This window comes from Dromiciops gliroides, chromosome 1, assembly GCF_019393635.1.
Source record: "Dromiciops gliroides isolate mDroGli1 chromosome 1, mDroGli1.pri, whole genome shotgun sequence".
NCBI lineage: Eukaryota > Metazoa > Chordata > Mammalia > Microbiotheria > Microbiotheriidae > Dromiciops > Dromiciops gliroides.
Genome location: NC_057861.1, coordinates 70,830,822 through 70,856,632, shown reverse-complemented (window position 1 = coordinate 70,856,632; position 25,811 = coordinate 70,830,822). Strand labels below are relative to the sequence as shown.

The 25,811-nt window shown below is 42.1% G+C and overlaps 1 protein-coding gene across 1 annotated transcript in view; it reads right to left on the bottom strand.

Annotated features, from left to right (window-relative positions):
• The window catches only part of LOC122734709 (voltage-dependent P/Q-type calcium channel subunit alpha-1A), a 213,052-nt gene that overhangs the window by 126,753 nt on the left and 60,488 nt on the right, over nucleotides 1-25,811 (bottom strand). The window contains exons 2-4 of the mRNA XM_043975723.1: nucleotides 8,191-8,283; nucleotides 6,003-6,155; nucleotides 2,085-2,278 (exon numbers count right to left, since the gene is read on the bottom strand). Of these exons, the coding sequence (XP_043831658.1) occupies nucleotides 2,085-2,278; nucleotides 6,003-6,129 (321 nt within the window). The 5' untranslated portion in view covers nucleotides 6,130-6,155; nucleotides 8,191-8,283. The remainder of the gene's footprint in view (nucleotides 1-2,084; nucleotides 2,279-6,002; nucleotides 6,156-8,190; nucleotides 8,284-25,811) is intronic.

Genomic DNA, 25,811 nt, shown 5'->3' with positions numbered 1-25,811 from the left:
ATTCTCTTTCTCTCTCCATTCCTCTCAGAGACCTAGAACTTCCTTTAGACTTAGGGTACTGTTCTATAGTTGAAGCTTCCCCATGTTCTTAGGATCACTCAAAAGTTGAGACCATCTACCTGCGCCTCTGCAGTATGATGTAACTCACAGTACTACTGAAGGCTGACATCCTGGTTTTCTTCTCCATATCACGTCTGTTCCTGTTTTCTCCCTGGTTCTAGCTCCTGTTTAATTCCAGGACAACTCCATTGGGTTCTGGAGGCTTGTTCTAGGAATAGCTCTGCTCAGTCCAGGAACTGCTCTACTTGGTCCGGGAATTGGTAGAAGAGAACTTTGTGGTCACTAGTGCAAATCCTTCATTTTACAGATGAGAAAACTGAAGCTCAGAGAAGTTGATCATACTGGTAGTTAGTAGCAGAGCCAGGATTTGAACCCAGACCTTCTGATTCCAACCTCTTTCACTCATTACCTCTGCCGGATGCAGAAACCCAACCATTGCTCTACCGCTGTTATTCTCCTGTTACTGGCTTGAATCATGTAGTTCTCAATTTGGTCCAAGAACTCCTTGGGGCTGCCTCTTTCCACTGCCATCCTTGGGGCTCTGCGGACCCCTGTAGGAGTTGCTTGTGAAGGCCTCCCTTCAGGGAATGGAGTCCACATGTATTTGACTTGACCTCCTAGTTCTCATTTTCTCCACCTCTCTCAATCTCCTGGTTCAGCCTCTATTTTTAAAGGCTAAATCTCAGGGGCAGGAGCTGATGGTAAATCAATCAATCATCTTCAATATATCAGACAATGGGGCATCCCAAGGGTAAGGCAAGGAATTCACACTTTATCAAGGACATATCCACAGAAAGTCAGTAAGGTCTTTTACATCTAGTTTAAGGAGACATCATCAGTGCTAGAACAAAGTCTTCACTAGTGATGACCACCTACATTCACAGCATCTCCACAGTCTCCCAATTCCCTGTCTCCCATCTGACAAATACTAGGAGCTACTCATTTCTTCTTTGAGGCTTCTCTGAGAACAGCATTCCAAGAACATACTGGAATTTGCATCTAACAGTCCAGAGAAATTTCCCAGCTGGTCCATGGTCAGAGAAACTTATTTAGTCACTGGAGTTAAGTGGGCAATAGTTTTACTATTCCATGGCAGCAAAACTGTTTGGTTTGTTCTGTTTCCTGGTCATAAGATTGAACAGTCCAACCCTGGCCACCTGCTTCACCAAGAAGAACATGGTTGTTGGTCACAAGGAACACAAGACCAGATAAGAGGATGAACTAGAGAAACCATCCCAGAACTGGGCAAAACAACTTAAGCAGCAAGATATACTAATATGGCTCAGGCTAGGAAAGAGGGGAGGCACACTTGACCAGCAAGCCATTCTATAGCATATACTAGTGTTCTAATAAGGTGGCTAATAGTTAATCATGAGTATTAACTTTCTGAAGAGACATGGCCCCTTTTTTGAATTCTCTGGTTCCATTAAAATCCTGACTTCCCAGAGTTTAATATCTTTGAGATCCTGAAATTTCCTTCAAGATCTGGATATGTGGCCTGGGGCCATAGAATGACAAGATTTAGCATGGGAAGAGACCCGGAAAGTCATTTAATCCAACTGCCTCATTTTAAAGGTGAGAGAACTGAGTCACGAAGTAGGGGAAGTGATTCACCTAAACCAATAGATGGGAAGTGACAGAAGCAGGATCTGTTGAAAAATACTACTTCTGTGATTTTGATAAGATACCCGAAGCTGACTTCCTTAACCCCTGAACCTGATTCATCCTTGGTCCTCTGGACAGTTGGAAATTAATTTAACCACCAGGTGCAGGTAGCAAAGCTAGGATTCAAACCTGGGATTCTGATTCCAAATCAAGTATTCCTTCCACTGTGTACCACCATCCATCCATATTCATTATTGCACCAGTACCTCCACCCCTCACCCTGCCCCGACCCCTCTTTCTCCCTCTATGTTAGTTCCAGAAGCATCTCTGGGACAGTGCTGCTCCAGAGGCTGATGTCTTGCTCTTGCCTTTACCCTCACCCCTCTCCCTTTCCCTCCCCAGCCCCTGATAGCACCCACATTGTAGAGGAGGTCAGTCCACCCTTCCATGGTGATACACTGGAAGACAGTCAGCACTGCAAACAGAATGTTGTCGAACTGAGTGATCCCATTATTGGGTCCTTCCCAGTAGGGCTTGCATTTGGTCCCATTGGGGCAGGTACGGGCGGGTTCCTCGGTTCCACATGGAGCTGGAGACTCGCCCTGAATATCATCTATAAGAGAGAAGGGGAAGAGATGGTGAGCACGGCCGCTAGAAGCCTATGGAAGTTAGGGGACATTTAGGGGATGTCTAGTCTTTAAAGGGGAGCTGATGGAAAGCAAAAACCATGTAGACACATGTAGAAATGGAAGCTAGAGATCAAACAAATCTCACTATGGAGATGTTACAGGTCCCATCCCAAAGCTGAATTTCCAAGACTTTCTACATCTGATTGACCTTTCAAGCCCCAAAGAAATGGCAACTTTAGGCTGAGCAGTGTTATTTTCTCTTTCAGACCCAGCTCCATTAAATGCTCCTGGTGCCAAGAGCAAGAATGTATTATTTTATTAGCAATTTAAGTGGCTAAACATGCTCTCAGCTTTTTCCCAACTCCAGCAGAAATGAAGCACAACAAAATGGTGAAAATAACAGGGCTTTAACTGTTGCTGGCCGAAAGAGCAGTTTTTCATATCAATAATGCAAAAGTAAATAATGCCACCAATCAGGATTATCACTCTAGCTGGACGGAAAGTCCTCAGTGTGTGTGTGTGTGTGTGTGTGTGTGTGTGTGTGTGTGTGTGTGTGTGTGTGTGTGTGTGAGAGAGAGAGAGAGAGAGAGAGAGAGAGAGAGAGAGAGAGAGAGAGACAAACATGGAACACAAAGAAAGCTCTTTCAAGAGCTCATTCCCAAGAGTCTTGGAACCATTTCTGACCTGGTGGGTCAGATCCAAAAAAAGGACAACGTAAGTACTCTCTGGTTTGGGTTCCTGGGCATTGTTTTTCTATTAAAGCAAAGAACCTGTCATTTCATTTTGGGAAAAAGTGGGGATTCTTGGCCTGTCGTGATGATGAGGCCACAGAGGACACAAACTGAATTGTTAAATGTTAATTTTCTAAAAAAAATTTTGGCCACACTTCTGGTACCACCACTGCCAGTGAAGGCCCTGCCCTTCTTCCCCTGCTAAAATCTTCCCATCCATGAAGCTAAGATCCGACTTCTTCCTTCCACATTCATTTCACCATCAAAATTCCCAGTAATTCTGGTTCTTGGAGCAACTGAAGCCTCTACCATCTATAGAACTCATCTTGGCACTCAATTGTAATTGGGCAGTCTTGTTTTATGTGTGGATTTCTTGATTCTCCAAGTAGACTAGAGAGTAAGGACCATATCTTGCATTATTTTCATGTCTCATTCATTGCCTGGTACAGTGCTAGAAACAGAATATGGGCTTAACAAATATTTGTTTAATGCCTGGAAAAAATGAATCCTGAGAAGTTTCTTTAATACAGCATTTGACTATCCAAAATAGAAGTGAGCCCTTTGCCTTCCGCTATCTCCACAGTTTGGTATTCCAAGCCCTCCCTCTACCCCCCACAATCTGGTTCCACCCAAACTTATCTCACAGTGCTTCCCTCCATAAGGCCTACACTGCAGTCAAAACAGGCCTTTTTTTGCTTGTTTGTTTAAACCATGTGTTCTCTAGACTCTGTGACTTTGCTCATATACTTTCTGATGCTTATAATGCTTTCCTCCCTTCCCTTCTCCCCCAAATATCTTTTTTTTTAAGTGAGGCAATTGGGGTTAAGTGACTTGCCCAGGGTCACACAGCTAGTAAGTATTAAATGTCTGAGGCCGGATTTGAACTCAGGTACTCCTGACTCCAGGACCGGTGCTCTATCCACTGCACCACCTAGCTGCCCCCCCAAATATCTTTACTAGATGAAATCCTATCTGTCATTCAAAGCTCATTTTGAGTGCTACCTCCTCAGTGGAGTCTTTCTTCACCCCCTATTCTCAGAACTCTCCATCTCTCTCCTGAACTTTCACATCCTATTTTGTACTGTGTTGGTGCATATATCTTCTTTATCACCATTGTATTCTATGGTCCTTGAGGGCAGGGATAATTTCTTATTTACTTTTGTATCCCACTCAAAGTCTCACACAGGGCCTTAGAGATTGTAGGTAGAGGTACTTAATAACATTTGTTGATGCATATCGAGGAGGAAACTAGGTGGCTCAGTGAATAGAGAGCTGGGCCCAGAGTCAGGAAGACCTGAGTTAAAATGGCAAACCACTCCAGCATCTTTGTCCAGAAAACCCCATGGACAGTGTGGTCCATGGAGTCAAGAAGACTCGGACACATCTGAACAACAAGTCGAATTGAACTGATCTTTCACTTCACCCACTGAGCCTGAGAAGCCCTCTGAGCTTTGTTTTTGGAAAAGCAAAGATTTCTGCCATGCCCTAAAGTCCATTAATCCACTGTCTGTGCACACAAACTCTAAACGTGCAGCAGCACAGAGCAGTGGGAAACATACTGATTTTAGAGTCAGGAGACCTGGATTCAAATCCTAACTTTGCTACCTACCCCCTGTATGACCTTAAGCAAGTTACTTTGTTTTCCTGGGCCTTAGTTTCTTCATTTATAAAATAAAGAGGTTAGACTAGAGGATTTTTGAGGTTCCTTCTAGCTCTGAATCCTATACTACAGATTTTAGTCAACACATTCCTGAGAAGAAAATACGTCCCATTTTATTATACTATATCTGCCTCATCTCCATGCAAACAAACCAACTTCCCATTCTCTTCTACCAATTGTGAATAGGGGCCCTGGCTGCTCTGATTGTATGTGGTATTTCCAATGGCCATGTCCTCCCTCCCTCTCTCTCTCTCTCTCTCTCTCTCTCTCTCTCTCTCTCTCTCTCTCTCTCTCCAGTTCCGCGAGGGTGACGTGGCCAGAAGCAGAAATAACTCTGCCTCAATTAACACCTTCACCATCCGGGAGAGAAATAATTAGGACGTTCCATATCGAGCACACTCCACAAGCCCAGGAGAAAAGGAGACAGAAGGAGTAGGAAAAAAGTGGGGGGGGGGAAGCCTCTCAAACAATCCTACCCCACTTATTTTTTTTTTAGCTTTGCCCCATCACTGTCTGGTGGAGATATTGGGTGTGGATAGGGTCACTGAAGATGGTATCTCAACTCCAATTGCAGGTACATTTGGCTATAAGAAGGAACACAGTAATTATTCCTGAAAACCCTCCTTTCTCCACAAACTAACAATGGTGGCTCCAACAGGAAGGTCAGGGAACCTCTACTCTCTCAGATATAGGTTTTCTTTTTTGTGAAACATGGCTTTCCTTCTTTTAAAAAAAATTTTTTTTTTAAAGTGAGGCAATTGGGGTCAAGTGACTTGCCCAGGGTCACACAGCTAGTAAGTGTCAAGTGTCTGAGGCCGGATTTGAACCCAGGCACTACTGACTCCAGGGCTGGTGCTCCATCCACTGCACCACCTAGCTGCCCCATGGCTTTCCTTCTAACATATTGGTCCCTTGGGATAATGATAGGAGTTGGGTGGGAGTCAGGCACCACTAGGAAAAACAGTTACAAAAAACAAGCAGGAGGAACAAGAACAAATTCCTCCACTATCCTTCCTGGTGTTCTCTGTAAATAGGGTTGGGGATGAAGTGAGATTTCTGCTCAGGGCTGGCTTCTTTTGTCCTGCCCTCCCTCTTCCCCTGTTTCAGGACCCAGAAGCACCCTAAGGCCTCAGATGACAGCCCACGGTCTTAACCCACTGCCTGACTTTTCAAAGGAGAAGCTCTCCCTCATTGCAGAGGTGCTAAGAACATAAATGAGTTTCCATGCTCGTATCCGAGAGGATCCTGTAATTAACAACCAAAGAAGGAAAATGGAAAGAATGCTTGAAAAGCAAATTCAAGTGTCCTGGACCTTACCTGTCACCTCCTCAAAGCAGGTGGTATGAAATTTTCCCATATAAAATTCTAACCCTATGATTGCAAAAATAAGGATTGCAAAAAACAGGAGGAGGCCAATCTGTAGCAAAGGTATCATTGCCTTCATGATGGACTTCAGAACAACTTGTAAACCTGGGGAGAAACAGAGACAAACCCCACAGGTGGTGAGAGAGAGAATCCCAAGAGAGTATCAAGTACCTCTTCACAGACTTTCAGAACTCAGGGAAAAGCTTACCTCTACAACTCATGGGCGGTGGACCAACTGGGGAGTAGGGGAGGGAAGGAATGTTCTTATTACCAACTGAATAAATAACACACTTCGCATGTAGATGGACCATGATTTTTTTCAAATATATATATTCACGCTTCTATGATTAACAAAATACTGAATTCTTAGTAGCTTTTTGGCATTATCTACTTTCTCAGAAACAGATAAAAATAATATACCTACGATGTGAAAGTCTGCAACATTTTTTGACATTAAGAAGGGGGCCCTTGTACTAAAAAAAGGTTGGGTCTCATTGTTCATTGTTTTATATGAGAGAGAGAGAGAGAGAGAGAGAGAGAGAGAGAGAGAGAGAGAAAAGAGAGAGAAGAAAAGAGAAGAGGGAAGAGGAGAGAAAGAGAAGAGAGACACAGAGAGATAGAGAGGTTTTCTTGGGGAAGGAAACGAAAGGGAAGGAAATTTCTTGACTTCCAACTGAAAGTTGGGGCAGGAATTGTCATTAGCTATGATATCTAGTTTCAGGCAAATGAACTAACAGAAAGATGCCAGTGAATTTGGAGACAAGAAATGATGTACTATAGGAAGTCCCAGGGTAGGAGTGAATTCCTCATTGGTGAGATGAGGGGATCGAACTAGATGATGTCTAAGGTTCCTTCCAAGATATAACATTTTATGACTTTTAAAGCTGTTAAGTAACTGAGGCTATAAAACCTTTAGATTTCCAAGCTCTAAATACATAGTGCATAATTTGGCTATATGACTAGAAGGCATATAATCTTCCATCTGCTGTACCTATCTTCTAGAAAGGTGGAAACCCCTCGAATGGAGAAAAATTGTTTGGCAGAATTTAAGGATCGGTAGCCAGATTTGACAGTGAAAAATACAAAGGTAAGTGCTAATAAAGACCTTGGCCCTTCTTTCCTAAAAAACAAAAATTCAATTTGCTTTTGATGTAGCTGTTTTCTTTTTCTTTTCTTTTCTTTTTTTTTTGCAGGGCAGTGAGGGTTAAGTGACTTGCCCAGGGTCACACAGCTAGCAATTGTCAAGTGTCTGAGGCCAGATTTGAACTCAGGTCCTCCTGAATCCAGGGCCGGTGCTTTATCCACTGCACCATCTATCTGCCCCAGCTGTTTTATTTTTAAAGGGCTCTGTTGAGCAAGGTAAAGAATTACTATCACAGACTCACAGAATCAATGAATTTCAGAGGTGGCAAGCACCTCAGAGGTCACAGAGTCCAACCAATGCCTGAATAGGAATCCATTCTTCAATACCCCTGACTAGTGTTTATTTAACCTTGGCTTGAAGACCTGCAGTGATGGGAACTTGCTGTCTACCCAGGAAGCTGATTCCACTTTTGGACAATGCTAATTATTAGAAAGTTCCTCTGGGAGGTCCCACTGCTGGGCAGCTTAGAATGTCTTATTGCTTGACCTGGACTAAAAGAAGCCCCGGAGAAGAAGCAAACAATGCCAGGCTGGCCCCATTTTGAAGGAGGAAATGAAAACTTACAGCAATTTGCTTAATGTTAAGTGAGGAGGGAGGACATAAATAGGTCAGAACTGATATGACTTTGGAAAATTATTTCACTTTTTTCTAATAAAAAACTTCTACACAAATCCTGACTCGAGAATGCAGCTTGGTAGTTTTGGAAACGTACTTTAGTGAGGTCAGAAGCTTGGGACTATGTCTGGCCTGCTTCAGAGAAGGCATCCAACCCTACAGCCAGTCTTTTATTTAGGCCCTACTAAAGACCCTGTCCCCCACTTCTTTCGGCTCCCTGGATTCCCCCAGAGAGAAAAATCCAGGATCCATTTGTCATCTTAAGTACAGGATGTGGTGGAGAGGATGCAGGTGTTGACTTCTCATCATTTTAGGAAGCAAAGGAAGCCATGGGAAAGTACAAAACTAGAGTATGGAAATTAGGTTGCATAACTCACGCACTTGGGATTCCAGACACCAGCTTTAGGGGCCTCAGAACACGCACTGCCCTCAGGGTCCGTAGGTCAAATTCAGTGCCAACTGTTGCCAAAATGCTGAAAGAAAAAAAAAAGAAAAGGGGAAATAGAGCTGGGATGAAAACAAAGGTCTCTCCTCAGTCAGGGGTGGGTATGGCTGCGTATGCACTTATATGTGTAAGGAAAGGGATAAAGATAAATGAATCAGAAATCATGGAAATCGAGAATCAGTGGGGTCCTTAGAGATCATCTCCTCATGAAGCAATCCATAGCGTCCTCAACACATGCGATCACCTGGCCTCTATGTAAGGACCGACAATGACAGGGAACTCACTAGTCCTAAAGGCAACTCATTCTATTTTTGGACATCTGTGACTGTTAGAAATTTTAAAAAATATATATCAAGTGATCCTGGATCACAGATCTAGAGATGAAAGAGACTTTTGTGGTCATCTAGTCCAACTCTCCTCGTTTGAGGCCCAGTGACTTGCTCAAGGTCACAAAGGTAGCAATCATCAGAGACAAGATTTGAACCTGTGTCCTCTGACTCTGACTCCGGATAGGCAGATGGAACAGCTGGGCAGCAGTGGATTGAGTGCCAGGACTGAAGTCAGGAAGACTCATCTTCATGGCTTCAAATCTGGCCTAAGATACTTCCTAGCTGTGTGACCCTGGGTAAGTCACTTAACCCTGTTTGCCTCAGTTTCCTCATCTGTAAAATGAGCTAGAGAAGGAAATGACAAACCACCCCAGTATCTTTGCCAAGAAAACCCCAAATGGGGTCACAAAGAGGAGGACATGACTGAAATGACTGAACAACAACAACCTCTGACTCTAGAACCTGGGCTCTTCCCATTGTGCCATGTCAGCTGCTTCTACTTCCACTCTTTGCAACCAAGCAGGACAGGTTTCAGTCCCTCTTCCACAAGACAATCCTTCAAGTATTTGAAGACTGATATTACATTGCCCTTAGGTCCTTTCTTCCCCAGGCTAATCTCCCTGCAGTACCTTCACTTCCTTCTCCCCTATTTATCCTTGAGCTTGTTAATGTCTCTTCTAAAACATGTTACCCAGAACTGACTATGTAGACATTGGACCAGGGTAGAGCACAATGCTATGTGCCTCCCTTTCCTGGATATTAAAGTCCCATTAACGTAGCCTCATATAGCATGACCTTTCTGGCTACCACATCACATGTTTGATGCAGATTGATCTTGTACTCTCTAAAACCTCCAAATATTTTTCATGTGAATTCTTCTCCAGTTACTGCTTTCCCGTTCTTTACTTGTGCAGTTGATTTTTTTTTTAACCCAAGGGCATTGCATTTCATCTTTTTAGATTCTTTACCCATTTGTGTCCCAGCAAGATATTTTTAGATCCCTATTTTGTCATCTGGTGTAATTACCGATCTCTCTTAGCTTTGTATTGTCTGCAAACTTGATAAGTATGCCATCTAGGGCTTGGTCCAGCTCATTGAGAGAAATGTGGAACCAACAAGGACCAATAACAGATCTCTGTGGTACCCCATTAAAGACCACAGCCCTCATTTTGACATCAATCCCATACTAATTGGGTCTAGTCATTAGATCAATTTTCACTGTACCTAACTGTAATATCATCAAGTACAGCTCTCTCTCCATTTTGTATACAAGGAAATCATGAGAAACTTGATCAAATACCTTTCTTAAATGTGACTACAACATTTCTCTGATCCATCAGTCTAGAAATCCTAAGGGAAAACGAGGTGAGTTTGGCATGACTTGTTTTTATTGAACTTATGATGGATTATAATGATAACCACCACTTCTTTTTCTAAGTGTTCACATGTCATCCCTCTAATAATGCAGTCTAGAATGAATTTTGTCTGGAATTAGGTCAAATTCACCAGCCAATATTCTGAAAGATTCACCTTCATCTTTTGGAAAATGGGCATATTTTTCTGCCTTAAGTTTTGTCATACTCCCCCCATTTTCTATGATTTTTTTCTTTTTCAATGATTAAAAAATTTTTATATGATTTTTAAAAGGTTCCTGATAGCAGCTTAGCAATCACATTTGTTGGTTCTTTCAAAGGTTTGGGAAGTCAATTCATTAATATCTACTAAGCACCTACTGTGAGCTACGCACTGTGTTAAGCACTGGAGATACAAAGAGAGGCAAAAGATAGTCCCTGCTATCAAAGAGCTCACAGTCTAATGGGGGAGACAGCATGCAAACAACTATGTATAATCTATAAATAGCATGAATGGGAAACAATCTACAGAGGAAAGGCACTAGAATTAAGGGGGACAGAGAAAAGCTTCCTGTTGAAAGTGGAATTTTATCTGGGATTTAAAAGAAGCCAGGGAAGGAGAACACTCCAGGCATGGAGGACACCCAGTGAAAATGCCTGGAGCCTGGAGATGGAGTGTCTTGTTCAAGAAACCGCATGGAGACCAGTGTCACTGGATCAAAAAGTGTATGGGGCTGAGTGAGGGACAAGAAGACTGAAAAGGTAGGAGGGAGTCAGCTTGTGAAGAGATCTGAACACCAAACAAAGAATTTTATATTTGCTCCTGGAGATAATAGGGAACCACTGCAATTTACTTAGTAAAAGGGTGACTTGGCCAGACCTGCACCTTAGGAAGATGACTTGACTTGAACTCCTAGTGGACATCTATGGTTTTTCATTTCATTTCGTTTCGTTTTGTTTTGGCCATCCCCCCACTTCTTTTGGGTTTCTATTCCTTATAAATCACTTTTATTCTATATTTCCCAGTATGAAGATCATTCTCCTTAGGAAAAAAAAAACACTAAGGCAAAACAGTAGTAGAATGTTCTGACTCCATCCTCTATTATAATTGTTCCACCTGTCTCCAAGCAGTGATCATTTCCCTGATTCCATCTTCTGCTGACCTCTACCAAAGTCCTTTTTATTGTGCAGAGCAGTCAATGCAAGTACTAGCTCATTCTAGGCAGGGGGCTCTTAATCTGGGATCAGTAAACTCCTTTTTGCTTTTATTCTTTGTTTGTTTGTTTGTTTTGTTTTATTCTTTCAATGAATATACCTCAATATAAGTGGTTTCCTTTGTAAGGTTAAGAATTTTATTTTATGCATTTAAAAACATGGTTCTGAAAAGAAGTCCATGCATTTCAACAGCCTGCTAGAAGGAGTATATGACATAATCAGGATTAAGAACCCTAATTCTAGGCTTTTGGACCATTGACATTTTTCTTATAGAATTGTATCACCTTTTAAAAAAATATTTTAAAATTTTTAAAATTTTTTTGGGGGGGCAGGGCAATGAGGGTTAAGTGACTTGCCCAAGGTCACACAGCTGGTGAGTGTCAAAGGTCTGAGGCTGGATTTGAACTCAGGTCCTCCTGAATCCAGAGCTGGTGCTTTATCTACTGCACCACCTACCTGCCCTGCCCCATCACCTTTTTGAAAAAAAAAAATCCATCCTCAATCATCTTCTCATTTCCATATTCTGAGTATGTTTTTTAAAAATAAAGGTTTTCAATGAATTCCCTGAACGTCCACATCAATCTTTATCTAGACATCTCCCCCTTTTCTTTGTCACTGGAAACACCTGCATTTATGTTGCAGGAATTTCATTCCCAAGAGCCCCCTCATCCCTTTGAGCTGTTTTTCCCTATGGAATCTTTGGCCACAATCCTATCCTTTTTCTGAACTCTTTAAAATATTCTCTCTGAAAACTTAGGGTACAATCAGCCCCTGCTCAGATTTCCATTCCTCGTCTATGACAAATTCTAAGATGATATGGAGACTTCATTCTCAGGTTCCCATTATCTACTTCAATGAAAATGGATAATAATTCAATCGACATTTACTTAGGACCTACTATTCTATGTATGAGAGATATGGTGACCTCCCCTTCGAGGAGCTTCTTATAACTTACTGGGGAATACAACATAGATACAAATAAGGAGAGTATAAGGAAGACGGAATAAGAACAACAACAATAATAGCTAGCCTTTCTAGAATGTTTCAAGATTTTCAAAGTACTTTATAAATATTATTTCATTATAAATATTGTTTCATTATTTCACAATAACCCAAGGGGGAAGATGCTGTTATTATCCCAAGTTTACAGATAAGGAAACTGAGGAAGGCAGAAGTTGAGTGATTTGTTCAGGATCACACAGTGTGTCAAGATAATGGAATGTGATAGATGAGATTTAGCAGATACTCAGGGCCCACCTGGAGATTAATTTAAACTGATTGGATTTCATAAAGCGACTGACTGCTGAATGGATTACTGGCTGATTTCTAGTTAAGCACATCTGGCTGGTACTTAAGGGTACTTAAGAAAGCATGATTCTCAGAAGCTGAAAAAACTTTGAACTTTGAATTTGAATGACACTAGCCAATCAACTTGAAGAACCTCCCATTTCTGGGAGGGGAACATGAAGCAGGAAGGAGACGCTGGCCAGGCTGTTCGTGCTTTTTGGCTGGGAGAGATCGGTGTGGTGACAGTTGACTTTGGAAGTGGGAGCTTAGGAAATTTAGGGTCACCGGGTTATAGGAAATCCATTCTCAATCTTTCTTTTTCTTTTGCTGTCTTTCAATAAACCCTTAAAAAAACCCCAAACTCGTTTATCAGTGATTTTAGTCAGTTTCCCCTCCAAACTTGGAGAATAGATTAGAACGCACATTTAGAAATTTAAATTACACAACAGCTAGTATGAGTTTGAGGCCTTAGAACTTCCTGACTCTAGGTCCACTTCTCTATGAACTAATGCTTAAAGAAACCAGGGGACATTTGGCAGAGGAGGTGACAACTATTTTCAATGCTGAAGGCGGACAAGTATTCTGAGAGATGGAGATGAGAAGGAATTGCCTTCCAGGTATCGGTTTGGGGATGAGGAGGAAGTCCCCAAGGCTGGAGATAGAATACTGAGTTCAGGGAAAAGCTCAGCTTGGTTTGAGTTCAAGTAGGGAAAGAGTATGAAATAATGCTGGGAAGCTGACCAAGAGTCAATCGAGGGAGGGCTATGGATATGGTTCTTAATCCTGTAGTTGGGGAGAAGAAATTTGCCTTGTTCCTTTATCTCATCAAATGGTTTTCACTGGGTCTAAGGAGATAATTAATGGAGAGAGAGATATTAGTAAAGTGGTTTATGATGATCCTGCTGTGGTAAAATATGAAAGTTTTTACTAATATCCAATTTTAAATCTCACACTGCCATAGGGTAGTGATTACCCCATCTCTCTTATCTGGGGTCTTAGTGGGTTTTCATTTACAATGAGCAGAAGTCATGTGAAAGAATAAAGGGGATATTATTTGTACAGGGCAGTCTCTTCTGCTTGATTTCTGTTTTCCTTCCTCCAGTCTTGTGATCTGGACTTCCTGAAAAGAAAAGGGAAGGGTTGGTTGACCAGAGACCACATGGAGAGACACCATTACCAATATTTCCAGAAGCCACAGGACCATGAGAAGAGATTTTGACCCTGGAGCAGAGACAGCAAAGGGAGAAACTACTGTTGCTGGGAGACATATGAATACTGCTAATTATTATGAATTCTGTTTAACTAGTGAGCTGGAGAAGTTGATTTCACTTTTAGTCATTGAATCTGAGCTGGGAAATGGAAACCTTTCACTGTGTTCTCCACTTTCCCTATTTTAGTTCAGGATCCCAAGATAGGGAGCAACACCTCATTCCCTTTACCTTTTCTGAAAACCATTTGTGTGTGTGTGTGTGTGTGTGTGTGTGTGTGTGTGTGTGTGAGAGAGAGAGACAGAGACAGAGAGAGAGAGACAGAGAGACAGAGACAGAGAGATTGGGATTATCCCCTTTTCAAAACACAAAGAACTGGAAGGGGAAAAGGAGATGAATGGTTGTAGGCAAATGTCTCCACACAAGAATGTTTGGTCTAGTTTCTTTTCACTTTATTCTATTTACAATATACAATAAACTATTTGATCACAGCATGCCAAATCTCTATATTATTGCTATGACCAGTGAACTGGAAGAATAGAAGCCATGATAGAGTGGGGGCTCAGAGCTAGGTATAGATATCAGATTTCCTGTTTTTAATATTTTGAACAATATTCTATTTCATCCCATAGATTAATTTTGGACCTGGATAATGAGGGGTGAATCGAATCAGCTTGCAGGAAGTGGGGAGGAGAAGGGAGAGAGCAGTCTAGATGTTTGCAGGCTGAGTGTCCAGTGGGGATATAGCAATATCTTAGGAAAGGACCACTTCTCAGATGTACAAAAAGAGTAATTGACAAAATTGGGCTGGTGAGCAATTAATCTATTTCATTCCCTTTCTGGGTAATTAAGACAGTGACATGCTGTCTTTCTGTAGGTTTAAGCACTCAAAATCTGTAGCACTCAAGTCACATAAAGCACTCCATCACAATGGGACCAGTATTTTGGCAATTCTATAGGTAATGGGAAACCTCTGACTGGGAGAGTAACTTGGTCAGAAAATTATTTTGGAAGTTATGTGGAGGATAGATTGGTGAGGGGGGACACTAGATGAGAAAGACTATTTTGGAGGTTATTACAGTAGTCTGTGTATGAGGGTGGTGTTGAAACCAGCCCATTACACTGTAGTCTTGATACCTTAATTTCCAATCAATTACTCATAGGTCTTAGAACAAACGTTAAAAACCAACCACTCAGTCAATAAGCCTTTATTAAACCCTTGCTATGTGCTAGGAACTGTGACAAGCGCTGGGGATACAAAGAAAGGCAAAAATAGTTTCTACTCTTAAGGACTTCATAGTCTAATGGGGGAGAAAACATGCAAACAACTATTTATGAACAAGATATATGGAAGGTAAACTGGTCATAATCTCAAAAGGAAGGCACTAGCATTAAAAGAGACCTGGAAAGGCTTTGTGCAGAAGGTTGGGTTTTATTTGAGGCTTGATGGAAGCAAGGAAAGTCAGAAGGTCAGGATGAAAAGAGAGAACCTTCTAGGCATGGGGGGCAGCCAGGGAAAATGCCTGGTGTCTGGAGATGCACTGTCTTGTTCAAGGAACATCATGTGTGACTGTACTGCAGAGTATGTGTGTGTGGGAGGGGAGGAGTAAAGTATGAGAAGACTGGAAAGATAGGAAGGGCCCAAGTTATGACGGCCTTGAAAAGCCAAATAGGATTTTCTATTTAATCTTGGAAGTAATAGGGAACCACTGGAATTTAATGAATGGGGGAAGGGGAGGTAACAGTCCAACCTGAACTTTAAGAAGAAAACTTTGGCAGCTTAATGTAGGATGGACTTGTGACCGTTAAAAATATAAGAGACAGTTTCTGGGTAATTTAATTGTTCTATTAATAAGGTTGGTGGGTTATTAATAAAAGGAGGCTGATGGCTGTCTCTCTCAGACCAAAGACCCCTCATATTAGTCTGGTCTCAGTTCATATTCCCATCCCACTGTAGGAGGTTCATCACTTAACAATCAAATCTAATTGGTTGACATGATTGGAGATAGGTTATATTAAAACGTAGTCCAGGGATGACATCAGAGAAAGAGTATAATACCCCAGTCAAGATGATCAGGGCAAAATAGTTTTCCTTTAGGTGTGGTTTAATTTCATCAGTCCTTCATCAATCTAGAGAAAAGGATCAGTTTTCAAGATTCTTTGTAATCTTGGGTTAGGTTGGGTTTGACCCAGATGAGGAGATTTGATGGAATCTTTCAAGGAGACCTTGTCTTTGAGTGGAGGGAAGGGAAGACTAAGAAAGAAGGGGAGATCCCTGGGTCCCCCAAGATATTGATTATTAATCATTATTTCTCATAGACTATATTATAGAGAAGGGAGAAACTTTAGGCAAGGAGACCAACCAGATTACCATAATAGTCCAGGTCTTTAAACTGAACTGACTATGTGATATCGCACAAGAATCATATCCAGATAGACTGAGGAAACTTGTGGTTTTCTGGGACACCCCTGAGGAGGTGGAAGGAGAGGCCTCAGCTTCAGTCTTGGCCAGATCTCTTAGCTTCCATGCCTTTAGGCAGAGGAGAGCCTTTCAAGTTTCAAAGGCTCCAGAGGATGTTGGATTTCTCAATCTCCCTTATAGGCAGCCTCAGATCAGCAGATGGCAGTGTCTGCATCAAGAGGCAAAGACACTTAGACCCAGATTTACCATGCTCATGGGGAACTTCTTGAGCACCACATGAATAAAAGAAAAAGAGTTCCATCAGCCAGGAGCTGTGAGATACCCCTTTACCACATGTGCTATCTAAAGCTTGAGTCAACTTTCCCAATGTATTTGTGGGAGAGTATGACCCAGACTTTGGGAGGGGGAGAATGTTTTGTACCAACTATTCTTACTGTACCACTTTACTAAATATTCCCTTTCTAAAAGCTATTTAAGGTTGGATTACTAAATGCTTCTCAATCAATAATTCTGGTGGGGAAACACATGGTGGGGGCTCTAATTGTTGGCATTAGGAAATCACCTCTTGATCTTTTAGAATCCTGATGGGTAGATGTAGCCAATCGCTGGGAGCCCATCTTATCAATGGGAGTGGGAGCTGGGATAAGGATGTCTCAGAATTTACATGGCTACATAGGAAAGGACCTTCAGCAGATGTTTATATAGCAGAGATTTCTCCATCACAACCAAGCTATTCTTTCACCTCAGCTTTGTGATCTTCTTCTAGACGTCATCATCTGCTTCCTCCTTTTAGCTGGTTGATCTGTAGTATAATATCATCACAATATTCTACTTCTTCATCTACTGGTTCCTTGATATATCCTCACCAAATTGCTCTCCATCAAGTTTCCTTCCTCTAGTGTGCCTAATACCTATTCGTGACATACGATGTCATACATCATGAAAGATTTTTGCTAATCTATCCCTTCTGAATAAGTAAATTACTTCCTTCTGATATGGGGAATTATTGGCAGGAAGGAAAAGAGAATATTTAAGGGCCTTCCAACAAGAGGGACCTTTTGAACCTTAAAGGTTCGAGGAAGTTGTTGGCCCACTGTATAGAATGCAGGACCTAGAGTCAAAAAGACCTAAGTTCAAATCCAGCCTCAGACACTTACTAGTTGTGTGATTTTAGGCAAGTTACTTAACCTGTTAGCCTCAGTTTCCTCAACTACAAAATGGGGATAATAATAGCACCTACCTCTCAGGGCTGCTGAAAGGATCAAACGAAATAATATTTTAAAAAAAATGTTTAGCACAGTGCCTGGCACCATTAGCTATCATTATAAAAATATAAACTAAGCAAACCAATTTTAAAAGGAAAAAGTATTAATGAGCGGCCCCACAAAAAAAAGCTGCATATACTACATAGCTTGTTCCCTTCCCTTTAAAGGCACCATGGTGTAGAAGAAGGAAGAGAGGAGTCCTACTTCTGCCATTTAATAGTCATGAAACCCTGGATGAGTCAGAATTGTCCTCATCTGTATGAAGGGAAACCATTAAGAGTTGGGACTGGCCAGAATACAGCATGAACAATGCTTTTGCTGATGGAAGATGTGCATTAAAAAGGAAAGAATGTGAACTCTGTCAACTTTACTTAACTTCAAGTGCATCCCAGTCAAGGAGAATCTTGGGAACAAGGCTCATCTTCCTACATCAATCTCTGTCATCACAGCATTTGGCAGGGTAGAGGTCCTGCAATGTGTTTTGGGAATAGGGGCCCTCACAATCAGGCACTTAAGAGAAGTTATAAGAAATTTCCTAAACTCAAATCAGAGAGTTGTTTGGGACCATGGACTTTGGATCAGCACGAGGCAAAGGTTGTTGTCACTGAAGAAACTTTCTACAGTCCTCACCTTTCTCTGTCTGCTCATCTTGCCTTTCTTTTACTTGACTTTTAGCTCCTTAAAGTGGAGTATTGTTTCCAGGCTGCAGTATCCCAAGCTTCAGAAGTCCCAGGTGGTATGATTTAAGGAGGATCAGGTTTTTCACTCGCCTGGCCTGGCCCGTAGATGACCCCAGACCAACTTGCTAATCAACCAGCTTTGTGTGTTGTGGTTGTCAGCTCCAAGGAGCTGATGCCAACCCCCCCCCCCAAGGGCTCAGTCCTTTCACCAGACTGTGAGCTTAGTTCCAGAGGACACTGGTGCTTTAGCTGATTCAGAGGCTCTGGGGGTCTCCTTCTTTGGTGAGGCCTTCCTGGGACTGGATCTGTGTCAGGGTGACTGTGGGGTTGAGCTCCATTCCTGTCTCAGAACAACACCATCCTCCTTCCAACCTTCCAAGCCATTCTTGGTTAGAAGATGATTTCAGCATATTCTTCTGTGGGTTTTGCTGCTCTAGGCATTGTCCTATGGCATTATTTCGATGTTTTTTGGAGTAATTATGTTATGAGTTCGAGAGCTCACTGCCTTTCCTCTACCATCTTGCTACACCCAGGCAAAGGTTGTTAAAAGAACAGATTACTTAACCTGGGATATTATGCTGACTCCTGTGGGCTGCCTGAGCTCAGTGAGCTGTGGTGGCTCAGAGCTTCACTTATCCACTAAGGGAGCTCAATTCTCTCTCGAGGATAGTGGGGTCAGGGGGGTAGGAAGGCTTTCTAGTCAATGCACCTGAGAAGATGGAAGCTGAGAATTCTAGCTAGCATCTATATAAACTGCTTCAAGGTTTGCAAAGTATTTTACAGGTATTAGCTCATTTGATCCAACAGATGTCCCCAAAGAGCTGAATCCCAGCAGAAGGTAGAAGAGAACAACTTAGTGACCATTCACCAGCAAAAATAACATGGTACTCGGTAAAGAAAATGCAACATCACCAGAGGACATCTGCAGCTCTACAGTGTTGGAGGTGCAAATTACCCTGGTTACACACTTCACACTTGTGCTCTGGCCATATGGATACCTGACATGTGGCCACATGGAATGAAGGCATGTGTCCTTTTGTGTGTGATTCCCGACCACCCAGGTTCCCTACGTATGTGTCCTTGATCATCTGAATTTTCCATATGATCATCCATTTCCATTCATTTGGATGTCTGGTAACCCCAGGGAGAACATGATCCATGTATACATGGGAGAATCTTTTCTTGTCATCGCATCTGCTCTAAAGTTGAAATGTCTTGTGCTTAAAGCTAATGCGTCCTCTGGCCTGCAGATGTGAACATAAATACAAAAGTGGGAACTCCTGAAGGATGGATTTGAGTGGGCACTAACCCCCACAGTGCTTCAAACCTAGATAGCTGTGGTCATGAGTCTAATGAAGGGTTTCCTGGTGCTCTCTCTGGAATGGAGAGCAAGGTAACTGCCCTGCCTACTTCACGGTGTGGTTCTTTGGATCAAAGGAGATAGCGAATGTGAGAGTGCTTTGTAAACTGCAAAGCAGTAGGCAAATGGAAAGATGATTATTATTACCTGTCCAACTTCAACTCTAGCCAAGCTTATCAGTGTACAAACCATCTGCTTCCTCCTTCTGCACTACTGCATAATGCCATCTACCTCCCTAGGATGTCCATCCATCCCTGTCACTTCTTTCAAGGTTTACTCAGGGGTGTGCTGGTAGATGTTTAACAACCTGCTTTCTGAAAGTGGCAAGACATATCTGTTTCTTCATCAACTTTCTTCAATTTAGACAGTCAACAAGGTAATAAATCAAACCCTGATTTGTAGTTTGCCAATTTCCAGGATGTAAGTGTTCACACTGAAAATTTAACAATCAGTTCTCAGGAGTGGATACAAACCAGGCCACAGGATACCCCTGGACTTACTCCCACATCCAACTCATCCCGCATATCATACATGATTAAAGGGAGACAGGCCTTTTGCTGACCAAAACACAGCCCCAATGCAAGTAGGCTTTTCCACTGACAGTTAAACCTAATAAAGTTATGAATTCAGACTAGGTGGGTGGAAAACACTGATGTGTCCTTTGGTTCTCCTTTGTCCAGGATCAAATTCATTTGCAGCTAAGCCAGAGAGGATCCAGAGGGTTGTTAAATAAGAAGGGCCAAGCACAAATTAGGTAGTTATCTATAAGAAGATTTTGATCTCCAGCCCAGAAGGAGGGGGCTGGAGAAGAAAGACCTAATCTTAGCCTGGGGTCACTCTGCCTGGCTTGTGTTATCTGGGGATGGTGGCTATGACTGAACAGGTGTGAGTCTACCCTTCTCCAGGAGGAAGTCCTAGGAGTCACTGTACTTCATCAGACTAGGACTGAGGAGCTGGTTGGCTACACACACACACACACACACACACACACACACACACACACACCCTCACAGATATGTATATAGAGATCCTATCTCTTTGTGTATATATACATACACACATATACACATACAGAGAGAACTAGGTGATGCAGTGGATAGAATGGAGTCAGGAAGACTCATCTTCAAGAGTTCAAATCTGGCCTCAGACACATGCTAGCTGCGTGATCCCAGGCAAGTCACTTAACCCTGTTTGCTTCAGTTTCCTCACCTGTAAAATGAGCTGGAGAAGGAAATGGCAAACCATTCCAGTATTTTTGCCAAGAAAATTTCAAATGGGATCACAAAAAGTTGGAAATAACTGAATGACAAAATATATGTACATACATACATACACACACACATATGAGTGTATGTGTGCCCTAGGTTTATGGAGGGAATGTTCTATCCTAAATCTTCTTGTTATGCTTTTACTTTGAAAAAAAATGAACATATTGGTTAGGGCTCATTAGCTATTGTTTTGTTTTTGTTGTTGTTTTGGCAGGGCAATGAGGGTTAAGTGACTTGTCCAGGGTCACACAGCTAGTGTCAAGTGTCTGAGGCAGGATTTGAACTCAGGTCCTCCTGAATCCAGAGCCAGTGGTTTATCCCCTGAGCCACCTAGCAGCCCCCATTGTTTTAAGTGGCTATGGGCCCATTCGACACCTTAAATCCTGGGTAACTCTTCTAGAGATTCCGCATATGAGTGGAAGGTGCCGTAGATACTCCATGATCATAGGAGCTTGAAGGGGCCGTCTCTTTCAACCCGCTCATTTTACAGATAAGAAAACTGAAGTAAGAGGGATTAGGTGACTTGTCCAAGATCACAAAGGCAGTGAGTGAATGGTAGAATTGGGATTTCAACATGGGTCCTCCTGACTTCAGGGCCAACACTTCATCTACTACATGTGCTATTCCATCTCACTCAAAGGTCCCCTTATTCCATAGTCTATTTCTAATAACAGCCCCAAGATTTCAAGTAGAAGTCCTTTTATCTTTCTCCTGTACTATCCTTTTCCTCTACTCTTCCCCAAACCCATCTTCCTACCAGATTCACTCACCCAAGACTGTCAGTTCAGAGAGGGAAGTCAGAGCAGGGACCTCTGTATAAACAGGAAGGCCCTCTGGGATTCTTCAGTGAAAAGACAAGAACAGACATCATCATTTTATTCAGGGCATCCTGGGGTTTTTTGGGTTTTTTTTTTTGAGGGGCTTTATTAAAAGGATAGTTTTACAAGGAAACTAGCCTGGGGCTGTGCATGCTAGATGTTCAGCCAGGATATATGCATTTTGACTGATAAAGTTTCTCAGCTAAGATAATTAAAATGTGAATCACAGCTGAGTCACTAGACAGAGAAAATGGTCAATGAGCAGCTCCCATTTCCTCCCTCCTTTCTTCTTTCTTACCGATGAGTCAGCAAAAGTCACAATCCAAATATGAGAGGGGAAGGGAGGAAGGGCCTGGGAGAGCAAGAGGAACTAATATAAATGGTTTTATTCTTTTAATATTACTAGAAACTGCTCCCCCCCCCAATTCCACAAAACTTAGTTATGTTAATTGTCCAACAACCAATAAGCCAAGTATTCAAATGTTCTGCTTCATCTATAGAACTAAATCTAGAAAAATGCCTTTGAGGTGCATTTTTTTCCTTCCATAACAGTTCCCTGCTCCATCACTGCAAACAATAACTGTGCTTCTCACCACACCTGAGACAACTACAAAATTCTGCCCTTTCCTTTCTGCCCCTCCCCAATTCCACAAGCTTTTCTGGGAGCTCAGGGAGGGCTGCCAGCCTTGGCCTTCTCCAGAAGAGGAATGGAGAAATAATAAGTGACTGAAATTTGCATAATCCCTTAAGGTAGTACTTTCCTCCCAACAACCCTGAGAGATAGGTTAGGCAAATAGAATAATCGGCATTTTACAGCTGAAGAAACACAGGGTGAGGGAGGGAAAGTCACTTGTGTAGGGTCATGCAGATAATAATTGTCAGATTCTAGAATCAAACTAATCTCCCGACACCCAGGCCAATATTATCTCAACTGAACCACAGTTCTACAAGAGCTCTGCTGGATCAGGACGATAAAGGAGATAGATGGGAGAGGAAAATAAGTGACCTAGGATTCCCCAAGTGATGATGCTAAGAGAGGCTCTTGTAGATAACAATGAAGTAAGTTGTAGTGGGAATAATGGGCATGTCCACAGGATTTCTTTTCCCACAGCGCTTGGGGCTAAGAGGTCATTTCTCATTGGAAGAAATTCTCTATTCTACCTTTCCAAGGAAGTTGTATATGTATGAGCCTGTAGTTGTTATTCAGTCATGTATAACTCTTCCTGATCCCGTAGCACACCAATACTGACCAAGGGGTTTTCTTGACAAAGATATTGGAGTGGGTTGTCATCTCCTTCTCCAGTGAATTAAGGCATACAGATTAAGTGACTTGTCCAGGGTCACATAGCTAATGTCTCAGGCAGGATTTGAACTCAGGTCTTTCTGACTCCAGGCCCAGTTCTCTATCCACTGAGTCACTTAGCTCCTTCCTATATGAGTCTGTAGCATGGTGACTACACTAGGAGAGTAATGTTCCACAGGGAGTATGTGTGTATGTGTGTGTGTGTGTGTGTGTGTGTGTGTGTGTGTGTGTGTGTTTGTTGCCATTTATGAAAAACATGAATAAGTGAAATGAATGTGCAGCCACAGGAAAGGAGAAAGGCAAACTGTTGAACTGCATTAGGTGTGGGGAGACAGAAGATGACCATACAGAATGGACTTATGACCGGATCATGAAAATTCCCAAGCTTCATTGGGACTCCTAGGAAAGAAACTCCAAGTGGCCAGTGATATCATGTCCTAACCTTTCACCACTGTGATTCTGGAAGTGACTGTGTCTTCTCTTCCACCCCTAAATTGGGGAATCTGATGGATTAAGAGAAAATTAGAAAATGTTCCCACAGAAGGTAGGGTGATTAGATCCCTTCCTTTGTGTATGGGTACAAAGAATGGCTTACGATTTGATTCTCTTGCTTGTAATTTTTTAATGAAATGCTTTTTGCTATTAGACTTACATGTCTCCAGTATGGTCTAGCAATAGAGGACATAGATTGGGTTTGGGCTGTGACTCACATAAATGATGACTGCCAAACAGCCACACCGAACCTGGAAATAGCGAAGGCGTGCTACAATCCCAGGGAATTACTAGAGATTAGAAAGAAGCCAGGAATTCCTGCTTCATTTGCTGGACCATCCATCCCCTGCACTTGAATTAGAAGGATCTCAACATAATATGAATGAGATAGCTTCCCACTGGAAGCTCTGAATCCAAGCCTTTTAAGCCTTGGACAGGTCCTGGAGGGGAGGATGGAAAGAGCTACAGAGTCACCACTAGCTGCCTCTTTGTAACGGAGAGGTGAAGGGAGACAACTAATTAGGATCTATTCTATAGCATCCTATCCTATCTGTTCTATAGCATAGAATAGATGAATCAGGGTTACTCACAGGAACACCTTCAACCCAAGGGGGAAGAAGCTTGTACCTAGAGAGATTTGCAGAACAGAGCCACAGATTCACTGAATATCAGAGATGAAAAAAGAGTACCTTGAACACCATCTAACACAACCTCTACCTGAACAGGAATTTCACTTCATCCCATCACTGAGCCTCCACCTGAATATAGCAATAGGGAGCCCACTCACTCCCAAGGAAGACCCTTCCACCTTTGGACAAATCTTAACACTCCAGAAGGTAGCTTTTTTTTAACATTGAGGGGGAGGGAATTGTCTTTGCAACTTTAATCCAGTGCTGTGAATTCTGCCTTCAGTAAAGCACTGGGCTGAATTTTGAAAAGAAGATGCCATACTTATTCTCATTGCCAGGAGGAAATGCCATTTTCCTATCAGTCGGGACAGAAGGGGATATCCAGGCCTTGTAAGACCAAGGGGATACTTTAATCTAGGACAGTTTAAGAATTTTGGAATCACCTAGTCTGGAACTAAGTAAATTACTTTTATGCAGACCTCTAATGGTCTTACCTTCTAATATTTCTGAATTTGAATATTCTCTTTTCTCTTGTGGATAAAGCCTAGAAAACACATTTTGTGCTCTGAAGTGTATGGAGATAGGATAGAAGAGAAAGAAATGAATGCTTAAGAAAGGGTACCTGGAAATAGAGGTAATTAGGGTGTGGTACAACTTTTTACTCATACAGTTCTGTTTAGGGACCAAAAAAGTCCAGGAGGCTTAGTGGCTATAGTTGGTTTTGAAGGTTTGGGAAAGTCTGATAACGAGTACAAAACTGAAATTGCCCCAGGGTCCAAGGTAACATTCCCTAGACCTGTTCAAAAGAGAAAGAACTGGTCCCTATGAAAGTGACTACAAGTCAGTGAAGGCCTAAGGTCCTGCCTTTATAAAACTTCATAAATATTTACTGATGATGCTGGAAGACCCTCAGAAGATGGAGATTGAGGTAATACATCCCAGTGATAGGCTGCAGATTGGAGCAGCTGCCCCACTCCCAGAAAGTAAAAAATGAAGACGAAAATTCAATGAGTTCCCATAGGGCTATGCTGCTCCTAGAGGGGCTTCCAGACTATTTTCTATCCTTTAGCCTCCATTTCATCTATCTAGAGAAGCTATCTAGTCTTTGTGCTTTTTTGTGGGGAAGTTCATTAACAGATTTCCATTTCTCCTTTTGAAATTGGTATTTCCTAATAATAATAGCTAATATTTCTATAGTGCTTACTATGTGCCAGGCACTGTGCCAAGTGCTTTACAGTTATTATTTCACAACAACCCCAAGAGGGAGCTTCTATTATTATCCCCACTTTATAGATGAGGAAACTGTGGCAAACACAAGTTACATGATTTGCCCAGGGCCACACAGCTAGCAAGTGTCCGACGCCGGATTTTTTTTCCCCTGACTCCAGACTCTGCACTTGATCTACTGTACCATCTCGCTGCCCCTATTTAGTTAGTATGGGCATTGAGTATTTCTGTAAACATTCATTTGTTTCTTTTACAATATCCGTTTTGATGACATATAGTTATACATAATTATCTCTGATAACTTTCTTTCCTTTTTCTACATTCATTGTGAATGCTCCCATTTCTCATTTCTGATTTTCCTCTTTTAAAAAATGGGCTAAGGGCAGCTAGGTGATGCAGTGGATAGAGCACCGGTCCTGGAGTCAGGAGGACCTGAGTTCAAATCCAGCCTCAGACATTTGAAACTTACTAGCTGTGTGACCCTGGGCAAATCACTTAATCCCAATTGCCTCACTAAAAAAAAAAGAAAGAAAGAAAGAAAGAAAGAAAGAAAGAAAGAAAGAAAGAAAGAAAGAAAGAGAAAAAAAATGGGCTAATGGTTTTACAAATGTTTGGTTCTGCTCACCCCTCTCTGCATCTCATCTTCATCCTGCTCATTCTTCAAGACCTAGCTCATATCTCATCTGCTCTATGAAGATGGCT